This window comes from Eleutherodactylus coqui, chromosome 4 (genome assembly GCF_035609145.1).
Source record: "Eleutherodactylus coqui strain aEleCoq1 chromosome 4, aEleCoq1.hap1, whole genome shotgun sequence".
Lineage (NCBI taxonomy): Eukaryota > Metazoa > Chordata > Amphibia > Anura > Eleutherodactylidae > Eleutherodactylus > Eleutherodactylus coqui.
This window is the reverse complement of record NC_089840.1, coordinates 64185670-64198362: the sequence shown is the minus strand read 5'-3', so window position 1 is coordinate 64198362 and position 12693 is coordinate 64185670. Positions and strand designations below refer to the sequence as shown.

Below are 12693 nucleotides of genomic sequence, written 5' to 3'. Positions count from 1 at the left end.
GTGTAGGAATTGGTGTGAGCTTTCCACCTTGTCAGGTAGAAGTAGGGTCTCCATGAGACTCTGCACCATTGCATCATTCTTAATTGGCTGTCCTGCTGTGGTAAAAAACTGTCTGGCCTTCCATGTTGGGCCGTAATCATGAGCTATGCCAAATGCATACCGGGAGTCAGTGTAAATGTTTGCCGTCTTACCTTCCTCCACTCTACACGCCTCCGTGAGTGCTTTTAATTCCGCTTCTTGTACTGCGACATGCGGAGACATTCTGCTTTTTAGGACATCTTGTTGTGTAACCACCGTATATCCAGTGTGGAGTCGTCAATCACCCTGGGTACCATCTATAAAAAACAACTCAAAATATGCATTATTAACAAGGGCTTTCAGTAACTTTTTAAAACTTAAATTTTCTTGTTGCATCAATGCTAGACAATCAGGCTGGTATTCTATTTCAAAAAGATCAGAATCTTGTTGCAAAAAATTTAAAAATTAAAAAATGACTTGCAACAAAATTTAAAAATGGCTGATTTGCAATACCTAGATCACCTATGCCTTCTCCTCCCCCCCTTTAAACCAGCGTACTCAATTGGAACAATAGTAGCCGGGTTTAAGTTAGTATAACATTGTAAAAAGATTTGATGGAAGCAGATAAGGCCTGTAAGATGTTAGCACCTATAACAGAAACATGAGTTACATCGGGGCAGAATAATCTACAAAACATCTACTAATATTTGAAATGTGATATCCCTTTAAGTGAATTCATTATTAGTCTGGTCCTGCCTGCAATTTCTTATCAAATCTCAGACAGGAGAAATAAAACAAAACAGGAAAAAAAACCTAGCTGCTCAAAATTCTCCCCCCTCCCTTGTGCAGGAGGGATGAAACATTATTACGTACTATTACATCATCTAGCTCCACCCCTTCGATATTGGCTCCGTGCGTCCGTCTTCTCAACTTAATTTCAGCTTAACCGTCCAAGCATCCACATCTCAACCAAGCAAAGTCCCATGCATGGGGTAGGACTTTTACCCCCAGTCAACATCCACATCACACATTCCACCACAGCTTGAACACGGGTCACTAACTCTCATCCATCCATGCGCTCAAGTCTGCTCCGTCACCCCCCTTTAAAGGTGTACCAGTCCATACAGATGCACGGACAAAAAAAGTTTGGCAAACATACATACATCAGCTGAAAAACACCGAGGTGAGTGCTATAATGTTATAAAGTACATAATTCTATTGAGATGAGATTGTGAATGAGCGCTATCTTTGACAAATTATGTGAAAAAGTTTGCTGAGTGACTGAAATATTCTATATTTCTTATCTACTGAAGCTATTATATGCTGTATTAAACGCTGAAGTATTTAGTTTCTGTGACCCTGAATTTGGAGTGAATTCTGAAAGCCCCCACTTTTTCAAAACAAATCTCTTATCTCTCCGCGACTATGAAACACAGTTTTAGCTTAAACTATTGAAAAAACATTTTGAAATCATAATTAACACATATGCTGGGACCTTGCAACATTCATTTTCAACCCCTGTATAAGTAAGAATATACATTAGAAATTGCTATATTTCCCTGCCTACTAAGACAGTATAACTAATTAAATTAATTTCAATTCATTGCAAGCAAGCAAAGATATTAACCAAGGATGTTATTGTATTTTCTCTCTCGCTGTTATCTTCCGACCTTGGAGACTGAACACAAGTTCGCAGCTTATATGTCAACAACCTCTTCTCCCCTACACGCAATCTCAGCTAACTATTTGCACATACAGTATATATATATATATACACACATATATCCACCTAGTATGGATTATACATATTATCTATTATCTATCTTGTATTATACACATTTTCTTCCTTTCTTTGCCAACAAATCACGTGCATTGTAACATTCTTTATCGACTTGCTTGCTCCTTCAGCACTTTTCTCCCCTACCTAACTGCCAATATAACCTTCAATAGACACTCTCCTGACGCCCTCTTGATCACTTACTGTACTTTTCAACATTTCACTTACGGACACTTTCTTAAACAAATAATGTGTACATACGTAACTTACTCTGACTATCTCTCTCTCTCCTAGCAAACCTTGGTCTTCCAAGGCACTTCTCGGTCCTAAAGACCTCCTCCCAGACACCATTTTGTAATCTACCATGCGGGTCGGTGTCACACATTTTCATTAGATTTTTCTTACATTCTACAAATTCATCCACACGGCGGCAGCCCTTGAGGGGCTCTATCTTCTTTAATAAGGTCTTACGCATATTACAACAAAAACAACAAAAAATAACACGCTCCATAGAATGCATCCCTCTTAATTTTCAAATTGTCAGCCCCTTATATACCGGCAGACAACCGAGGGTCCCTTCTCCTTATGGAACCAGTCCCATAAAAATGCATCTCTCTGAAATCAAATCGCTAGCCCCATATATAAGGCAAACCGACCGAAAGTCCCTTCTTTCTATGAGACATCTCACAAAATGCATCCCTCTCTGCTAAACCATTAACAACTAACTAAACTAACCTGAGGGTCCCTTCTCTTGTGAGATCAAATGAAAAGTAAGAGAAAAAAAAAAATTCTGCAGATACAACAAACAATCTCCACTATCGCTAAAACGCTACGGACTTCAACAACAAATAGACTACAGACTAGTTTCTGGGTGAGCCATTGGTGCGCATATCACGGTCAGTGGTCCATGACGGCAAACCCGGAGCCCACACGAGTTACCGTGTAGAACTCTTAACCCAACCCGTCCGGTCACAAACCACAGATAGTCAGTCCTGCTGCAAGACTCTCAGCGTAAAACACAACATAAATATATGTTTGTCTTACCTGGAGTTCTAAGTGAGTTGATCAGGCTCGGTTTGCAGTAGGACGGTTTCTCAGTAGCGTGGATCCGGGTGAATTGCGCTGTAAGCTCCGATTTTACCGCCCCAGTTGGTTGCGCCATTTATGAGGGTTAAAATTCTAAGTGCAACACCAATCGGGCCCACCCCACTTGCCCCGCTGCCGGCGGTAAGAAGAGACACCACACAGGGATCTGGTATCATTCCTCACACGGGAGAAAAAACTGCGCACTTTATTACAGATTACATGAGATCTTATACCCTCTGCCCTCTCACCACTAGGGGGTGATGGGCTCATAATCATATATGGGCAGTCCGGATTTCCGCCTTAGACAGTGAGGCGCCTCTGGCTTATACAGAAAATCACGTATTCAATTAACTCCAGTACAAAGAATTACCCACACAATTCTAAGAAGTCCGGCCTAACATCCATATATGGGAAGTCCGGATTTCTGGCCTAAGACAGTCAAAATTATGTACATTTGAACATCTTGATATCTTGTTTCTGCACTTCTGGGAAATCGGCCAAGTACATGCGGCCTTGCGTCTGGTTCGGTATCTTCTCTGAATTTCTAGAACATCTTCTTGCAAAGCCTTGCAAAACCTTGGGATATCTGATTTAAGGCGACGTATTAAGTTTTTTTCATTTGGAATTGAATAAAACTTGCATATAGGTATAAAAGCATAAAAAACACATATGGCAATATATATATATACCCTCACAGTGGGACCTGTGAACTTGAGATGCAGCCCAACATGTAGCCCCTCGCCTGCCCTATCCGTTGCTGTGTCGTTCCCATCACTTTCTTGAATTGCCCAGATTTTCACACATGAAAACGTTAGCGAGCATCGGCGAAATACAAAAATGTTCTGGTCGCCCATTGACTTCAATGGGGTTCGTTATTCGAAACGAACCCTCGAACATCGCGGGAAGTTCGTTTCGAATAACGAACACCCGAACATTTTGGTGTTCGCTCATCTCTAATTCAAGGCAATGCAGGTACAATTCTCTTTAATTGCTAACAGGCTAGGGCTCAGAGGTCAGGGAGGATACACAGGATGAGAACTGGTCCTACAGTCCACGTTAACTGTAAGGCACCGCTCCGGGACTGGGAGCACTCCAGAGGAGAAAGGAGGTAGGGGTCACTCCACAGACACTCCAGCAGACAATTATTTAAAGCAAAAGACTTAGCAATAACACCCCACACAACAGGCGTGTGGGTGTTTCTCTGTAGAGTACCTCTGTGCGGGGATCCTGAATTTGGACGGCTGCACAGAAAAAAACTGAAGTGTGAATTTGTACCTGTGCAATGGGCTCCTCTATACAGAACTATTGTAGATTGCTCTTACTCTAAGATTATTAGGACTCACTCCATTCACATCCAGACTTCCCTCGCTCTGGGATATCTCTCCTCTTCCTTCATCTTCACCTACATGGAAGCTGAAGGTGCTTCCATGTGGCTGTGTTAGCACTCTCTCAGGTAGACAAGATGGAAGACCTCTTCCCGCTCCCAGTCACTCCTATTTATACTTGCACTCACAGCACATGACATGACAAACTGATACATCTACATGCAAGCAATGATTTTAAGTTAACCTTTCAAGCGCCGCAGCTGTGCAACACACACACTGGATATGACAAGACAAGCTTTGCACAGTGCATCTACATAGGACAAACATGTATGACATTTAGGAGGTGACCAGGATGGTGTTGTGGGCCACTACAGTTTTCCCCCTACTTAAGAATGAAGCCGCCCCCGGCGCCTCTAAAACAGAGTGTATACATCCGGAGTTGGGCCGTCTTGAGTGTCTGACTTTCATCCCCTTTAAGAACACACTGCTCAGTTACGGAGTGTGCAAGGCGAAACCTGTAAACACAACTCCTACCTCTGGTCACCTATACATAAAGATGTACCCACTCCCAGTGTACTGTGACTAAAAGAAGTGTCATTTCTATGTGTGGCTTTTAATTTATGACAGCGTGTAAAAGGACTGTGATTTGCAAGTACATTAGAGAAAAATCTACTAGGCTGGACAGAATCCAAATGCACTAGTATTGCTGTGGAGCTTCTTGCATAACACTTTGCTCCAAAGACTAGTAGTGTAAGATCAGTGGAATGACCATCACTGTTTCTTACTGTGAGGAGAAACACACTGTTACCATACACAAAAATATGAAAAGGCGACTGGCAGAAAAAAAGAGAGCAATCATCATCATCGGAGCGGTCAGTCGCTTAAGTCAATTCCACTGTCCGTGATTTGGATGAGGTGAATGAAATGCCCCCCGCCCCCCCCCCCCCCAGCACTAAAGACTGGACTAAGGGGTACACAAGAGATCTCCAGTCATACACAGATAACAATCATCCCATACACGCAGTCTCAAGCATAGGGTGACTGTACTGAATTAGCATAAATTAGCATGAATTGATTATATTAGACTAGACATCAATTATGCATGAAAAAATACTGAATGACTAAGCATGAGCAATTACTGTAGAGAGCATGAGCAAATAAACTTTAAACTTGCAATACGCCTTTACTTTACTTCCTCCAGCACATACTTAAACATTTTTAATGTTGCATAACTAGCATGAAACTTTTCAACATGCAAAAACATTACTTTTCATTCCTTGAATTAAGGTATAACTGGAAAAAGAAGAGTTAAAGAAATGTCTCTTACTAGAGATGAGCGAGCGTACTCGGAAAAGCACTACTCGCTCGAGTAATGTGCTTTATCAGAGTATCGCTGTGCTCGGGTCTGAAGATTCGGGTGCCGCTGCGGCTGACAGGTGAGTCGCAGCGGGGAGCAGGGGAGAGCGGGCGGGAGAGAGGGAGAGAAAGATCTTACCTCCGTTCCTCCCTGCTCTCCCCGCTCCGTGTCGGCACCCGAATCTTCAGGGACGAGCACAGCGATACTCGGATAAAGCAAATTACTCGAGCGAGTAGTGCTTTTCCGAGTACGCTCGCTCATCTCTATCTCTTACGTAAAGAGTTCTAAGGAAAATGGAAGTCCTTCTGCGGCAATAGCAGTCTTCCTATCTCTGCCCACCGATTCTCCCTGCTTTCTATATGAGCCGCAACTGCTGCAGCACCATCACCTACCAGTGACTCTTCATAGTCCTCCATCGTTGCGGAGCTGTAGAAGGAGAGGTAGATCTAGTGTCCATGCTGGGCACACGGGACCCAACGGGTCTGCTCAGCGGTGTCTGTGGGAGTAAACGGGCCGGGGTCTGTCTCTCTCCCATGAAGTGGAAACTTAAGTTAGCGTCCCCATAAGAGAGCACAAATGAACGCAGCAATTCTGGGATATATTCCCGGACAACTGTGCAACACACACTGGATATGACAGGACAAGCTGTGCACAGTGCATCTACATAGGACAAACATGTATGACATTTATGGAGGTGAGCAGGCTGGTGTTGTGGGCTATTACACATGTTTATTCCTGGGGTGGTGGTGAAGTTAGCTATTTGTGGGCAAATGAAGTGATGGGTATCCACAGAAGTCTGGCAACTTCAAACGGGAGGAACTGGTATTTCCTGCGCTGCAGCGCTACTGGGCCCCGCTAATTCTACAACACCATCGCTGTCACTTATGAGGCAAGCAGTCTCTGAAAAAGCATCTGCTGCTGTTCATATAGTCTGGCGGCCATACCAGCCCTACTCAGTTATCTTAATAGAATCCATTTAATCTTCAAGTCACATTTCATTTCTGGATTTTTCAGGCAATGCAATGCGGTCTTTGGTCGAAATGTTCACTTACCGTAAGCCTACTGGTAACGCTAGATTATATGCTTCATCGGGTCATCCTATTCATGTGTCTAACAGTGTCCCAGCGGGAGAATTGCTGCGTACCAAATTGTTCCTCGGATTTGGCCAACCAAATGGAGGAACAAAAAGTTATGGAGAGATTACAGTGGATGTGGTCTGGGGCCCAAACATTTCTGCAGTATGAGGATTGACCATCGATCTGAACCGTCCTCCTGGCTTTGCTATTCCGGTTGTGTGAAATGTGGCCATAACAGATGGATTTGTTGCGCCGTTGTTCACACTACAATGTCATGTATTTTCAGCATCGCTCAATATATAAACTGTAATACTATTTGTGTGGTTTCTCTCATGTCTTTCCTCCCGAGTGCAGTATGTTGGATGTTCTGTCTGCGGTCTAAAAAAAACTAGGATAAGACGACATATCTGATATTGAACATGCTGGAGGAAAGAATGTATCTGCTGTTTCATCCCTTTTTTTAGGTTTATTAAAAGGAAACTTTTCCTCTCTACAAGTCTGCAGTATTGAAAGAGTTAACCGCCCATTACAGGGTGGAGAGAATTATAACAAACTTCTTGATTGCACGGCATTTTGGAGGCATTTTTTGCAAACCCACGAACCACCGACAAGACTTCTTATTGCATTATTAGTTATATATTTTTACTTGGTTTCCTTGTAATTGTATTTTGCCTCTGGGGTCATGTGTTCTTGTTCCAAGCACCCCATTGGCTATTCCCTGTGATGTGTGTTACGCACATGTGCTTTAATGTCTACGATTAGGGGCAACATGCTTGCCTGAAACATGTAAGACGGCACATGTCCTTTGTTCCTCCATGTCTGTCTGGATCATTTAATAAAGACTGAAAGCTTTTAACCCAATGCTGGACTTTCTGCATTTTCCTGTGCATCAGCCAGTCCGTGCGTGGGAGCGTCTGCAGAGGAGCTGGTTTCCGGTTTGCCTTTCTTCTGATAAAGCGTCTGCTTCGGTTTGTGAATCAGAGTCCGGGCAGAGCATGTCATATGTCTCCTCCAAACTATACACCTTTCTGGCCACTTTATAAAAGAAAACAGTCTGAGATAAAGAAAAACAGATATTTTTGGTATAACTTACCGTAAAATTTCTTTCTCGTCACGTTCATTGGGGGCCACAGCCTAGACCATGGGATATAGCCACTGCCCTAGGAGGCGACACTAAGCAAAAAAGTGTTAGCTCCTCCCCGCTGGCTATATCCCCCCTGCAGGCACTCAGCTAATTAGTCTGTCTGCAAGCAGTAGGTAGCCAGTGGGAGTACATTTATACATATTGTGTTATATACATACCAAACATAAATCTGGTGTAATTCTTTGCCACCAAAAAAATGACCGAAGAACAGAGAGTTCCGGCAACCGCCTAAATAATAAGGGGTGGGTGCTGTGGCCCCCAATGAACGTGACGAGAAAGAAATTTTACGGTAAGTTATACCAAAAATATCTGTTTCTCGTCCGTATCATTGGGGGCCACAGCCTAGACCATGGGACGTTCACAAGCAGTCCCGAAAAAAACATATACTGGGTGGGCACTGCACGTGCGGTCAAACGACTGCCGCCTGCAGGATTTTCCGTCCAAGAGCGGCATCGGATGATGCGGCTATATGGACTCTATAAAATTTCGAAAATGTATGCACGGACGTCCAGGTGGCTGCCTTGCACACCTGGAGGGCTGAGGCTCCATGACGGACTGCCCAGGAGGCCCCCACCGCCCGTGTGGAGTGGGCCGTAACCCGAAATGGTGGCGAGCGTCCCGAGGCTCGATATGCTTCCGTTATCAGGGACCTTATCCACTTTGATAGGGTGACTTTTGAGGCCGCTAGGCCCCTTCGAGTCCCCTCCGGAATAACGAAGAGGGAGTTGGTCTTGCGGAAATCCCTTGTTCTCTTCACATAGGTTCTCAGCGCCCTTACTACGTCCAGGTGGTGTAGTAGTTTTTCCTTTTTGTGTACTGGATTTGGACAAAAGGAGGGCAAAACGATTTCCTCATTAATATGAAACTGAGAGACTACTTTTGGTAAAAACTCGGGTGATGGTCTTAGTACCACTTTGTCCTGGTGAAAGGCCATATATGGTGTTTGTATAGACAGTGCCGCTAGTTCCGAGACCCTTCGGATCGATGTGATGGCGACGAGGAATGCCACCTTCCAGGTTAGTAACCGCATCGGGATTTCCTTGAGCGGCTCAAACGGCTGGTCCGTAATAGTGTCTAACACGAGATTGAGCTCCCAAGTTTGGACCGGAGGCTTAAACGGGGGTGTTGTATGGGCAACTCCTTGCAGGAAAGTCCGTACTGCCATCCTGTTTGCAATTGGTCTTTGGAACAGTACCGTTAGTGCTGATACCTGGCCCCTCAGCGACCCTACCCTTAATCCTACTTCAAGGCCTGATTGTAGGAATGCAAGAATCCTGGACACCGAAAATTGCATTGGTTGTAAACGCCTCTCCTCGCACCAGATGAAGAAGCGCTTCCAGACTCTATAGTAGATTGCTGACGAGGCTGCTTTCCGGGCTCGTATCATTGTCTGGATGACATTCTCCGCATAACCCTTCCTTCTCAATACCTCGGTCTCAACGGCCAGGCCGTCAAATGTAGAGACCTGGAATCCGGGTGAACAAAAGGCCCCTGGGATAGCAGGTCTCTTCGCTCCGGAAGGTGCCACGGTGTGTCGTACAGCATCTCCATGATGGCCGCGTACCAGCTCCTTCTTGGCCAATTTGGTGCTACCAATATCGCCGGTCGTCCTTCCTGCTTGATTTTTCCCAGGATCCTCGGTATGAGTGGGATTGGCGGGAATACGTATAGGAGTTTGTACTCCCTCCACGGAATTGTCAGGGCATCGGTTGCCGCTGCCTGTGGGTCCCGGGCTCGGGACACAAATGGGTGTATCTTGCAGTTCAACCGTGACGCCATGAGGTCCACATCTGGTGTGCCCCATTTCCGGCATATCGTCTGAAAAATTTCTGGATGCAGGCCCCATTCGCCGGGATCTATCCTTTCCCGGCTTAGGTAATCCGCCATCCAGTTTTCTACTCCGGGGATGTACACCGCGGATATTGAGCTTAGATACCTCTCTGCCCATGTCAGTATGGCTGCCACCTCGCTCATTACCGACGAGCTCCGTGTCCCACCTTGCCGGTTGATATAGGCCACCGCTGTGGTGTTGTCCGTCTGAATGCGTACGCTTTTTCTTTTGAGACTGGGCCCGAAGTGTTGGAGCGTCCGGTAGATAGCTCGCAGTTCTAGAATGTTTATGTGAAGCCTTGCCTCTCTTTGTGACCACTCTCCCTGAACCGATTGGTCCCTCAGTGTTCCGCCCCAACCCGAAAGGCTGGCGTCCGTCGTCACTACTGTCCATTGCCTGGGGCCCAACGGTCGCCCTGCCTGCAGTCTGCCAGGTCTCAGCCACCATTTCAGTGACCCTCGGACCTGAGGGGTTATCTGGATCTGCCGTTCCAGGGTCAGCCGGGACCCATCCCAGCGTGACAGTATCAGGTGTTGTAACATCCTTGATCGGAACTGAGCGAAGGGGATTGCCTCGAATGCTGCCACCATCTGGCCCAGGATAGCCATGCAGTATCTGATGGTCAGTGGTTTCCCCTGCCTTAGGGACCGGACGCCCTGCCGGAGCTTGTGTGCCTTTGCTTGAGGTAGCCGGATCCGGTGGAGGCTGGTGTCGAATATCATGCCCAGAAATTGCAAACGTTGTGTTGGTTTTAGGCATGACTTTTCGTGGTTCACTATCCAGCCGAATTCTTGTAGGGTTTTTATCGTGACGTTCAGGCTCCTGACGTTGTCGTCCAACGATGGTGCTTTTATTAGTATGTCGTCTAGGTATGGAATAGCTTCTATACCTTCCGCATGAACTAGCGCCATCACTGCTGCTAGTACCTTCGTGAAAACTCTTGGTGACGTAGACAGGCCGAATGGCAGCGCCGTAAACTGAAAGTGCCTTCCCTGTGTTTCGAAGCGGAGGAATTTCTGATGTGTTTCCCGGATTGGGATATGAAGGTAGGCGTCCTTGATATCTATCGAGGACAGAAATTCCCCCGGCTGCATGGATGTTATCACGGACTTGACTGACTCCATCCGGAAATGTTTTGTCCTGACGAATCGATTCAATCTCCTTAAGTCCAGGACCGGTCTCACTCTGCCATCCTTTTTGGGTACTAGGAAAAGGTTCGAGTAGAACCCTTGCCTCTCCTGGGCTCCTGGCACTGGTTTCACAACCCCTTGTGCTAGTAGGTTCTGTACTGCTTGTTGTAAGTTGGCTACCCCTTCCGGAGAGGACGGCACTCTGGACTTGCAGAAAAAATTCCGTGGGAGGGTTGTGAATTCGATTGAGTACCCGGATGTCACAATCTCCTGTACCCACTTGTCGTTCACGCGCCTCCCCCATGTCTCCCCAAATTGGGAGAGTCTGCCCCCCACCCTGGTGACACTGGGTGGGGGCAGTGCCTCATGCCACGTTTTTTGGTCCCGCCATTTTCGATGTTCCGGGTCGTGGTCGCCACGTCTGTTTTGTTTTAAATGAGGGGCCCCTCTTTGACTCTGCAGGGGTTCTCGTAGAGTGGGACCACTGCCCCGCCCCTGGGCGGGATGGAAAGCGCCGAAAGGGCCTAAAGAACGGCTTCTTTCTTAATGGGGCCTTCTCCTTCCTTGCCGCCATTTGCGGTAGTGACGTGCTCTTGCCGCCTGTGGCATCCTTTATCATGACATCCAGTTTGGGGCCGAATAGTCTGTCTCCTTCAAACGGCAATTTCGTTAGCGCTATTTTGGACGCTGTATCCGCTGACCAGCTCTTCAGCCAGAGTGTTCTCCTTGTCGCTACCGATGCGGCGGACGCCCGGGCCACAAATTTGGCTGCGTCAAGCTGAGCTGTGCATACAAACTTATTTGCCTGTATGATATTATCTGTCAGCTCGAGCAACTCGCTTGGTGGAGCGCCTGCTATGATGTCTTTCCGTAATTGTTTGGCCCAGGCTGTGGAGGCCTTACTGACCCATGCAGCCGCAAATATCGGTTGCAAGGCTGTGCCTGTGGCTTGAAACACTGTTTTTGCCAAGGTGTCCAGCTTCCTGTCTTGCGGGTTCGCTAGCGTCGCTACTTCGGCTGTTGGCAATGCTGTGCTCTTAGCTAGTCGTGACACGGGTGGGTCGACTACTGGAGGTACCGCCCAACTCTTTTTCAAGCCCCCTGGGAACGGGTAAGTAATTTCCCAAGTCTTCCCGGGTTGCCTGAATTTTTTATCCGGGTTCTGCCACTCCTTGTTAAGGGCTTCCGAGAAATCCGGGTGGTCCGGAAAGACCTGTCGTGATTTCCTCTGTCGTCTAAACGACACCGTGGACGGGGCCGTTTCTACTGTTTCTTCCGTAACCTGGAGGGTTTCCCTTACGGATATCACCAGGCTGTCCATTAGGCTGGCTAGGCGTGACACTTGCTCTTCGTCTAGTTCAGACATTGACGAGGCATCAGAGCGGTCGTAGTCTTCCGACCCGCTGCCCTCACCTGCCGTTTGTGCCGTGTCATGGGATGCCCGAGAGCACGACGCTCGTGGGGACTCATGGTGAGCCCGGGCCTGTCTTGTAGAATATCGGGATCGCGACGAGTGCCGTGATCTATGATACGTATGCACAGATTCTCTGGAGCCGTGGGAGCCGCGAGAGTCCCCGGACCGCCTGGCCCTGGGGGACCTACCTGACCTCCTGGTGCGCCGTGACCTCCGGGGGGAGTCCTCGCTACTGCGGGACCTCCTCCTCTTGCGTGTCCTCCCTTGTGCGTATTCCGAGGAGGACGCGTCGGAGCTAAGCTCTAACCGGCGTAAAATTGCCGCAGAGGATGAGGCCAGGCCGGAAACGGCAGCAGCCAGGGACCTTGCCCATTGGGGCTCGGGCCCTGGCTCCACAGGGGCGGCGGGGGGCACCGGAGTCCCTGGGGGAGCGCGTGCCGTGGTGCATCCCGCGCAGCGGGGGTCGGTTTGACCGTACGCAAATTTAACGCTGCATGTAGAGCAAGCGTAGTGCTTCACCCTCCCCTTGGCCGGG

The 12693-nt window shown here is 47.4% G+C and overlaps 1 protein-coding gene across 1 annotated transcript; it reads right to left on the bottom strand.

Annotated features, from left to right (window-relative positions):
• Window positions 1-7701: 7701 nt before the first annotated feature.
• Window positions 7702-11070, bottom strand: LOC136625424 (uncharacterized). The gene is made up of 2 exons (XM_066599599.1): window positions 10433-11070; window positions 7702-9787 (listed from the first exon to the last, which is right to left on the bottom strand). The coding sequence occupies exons 1-2, from the start codon at window positions 11046-11048 to the stop codon at window positions 8193-8195; spliced, it is 2211 nt and encodes a 736-aa protein (XP_066455696.1). The 5' UTR covers window positions 11049-11070; the 3' UTR covers window positions 7702-8192.
• Between the last annotated feature and the right edge of the window lie 1623 nt (window positions 11071-12693).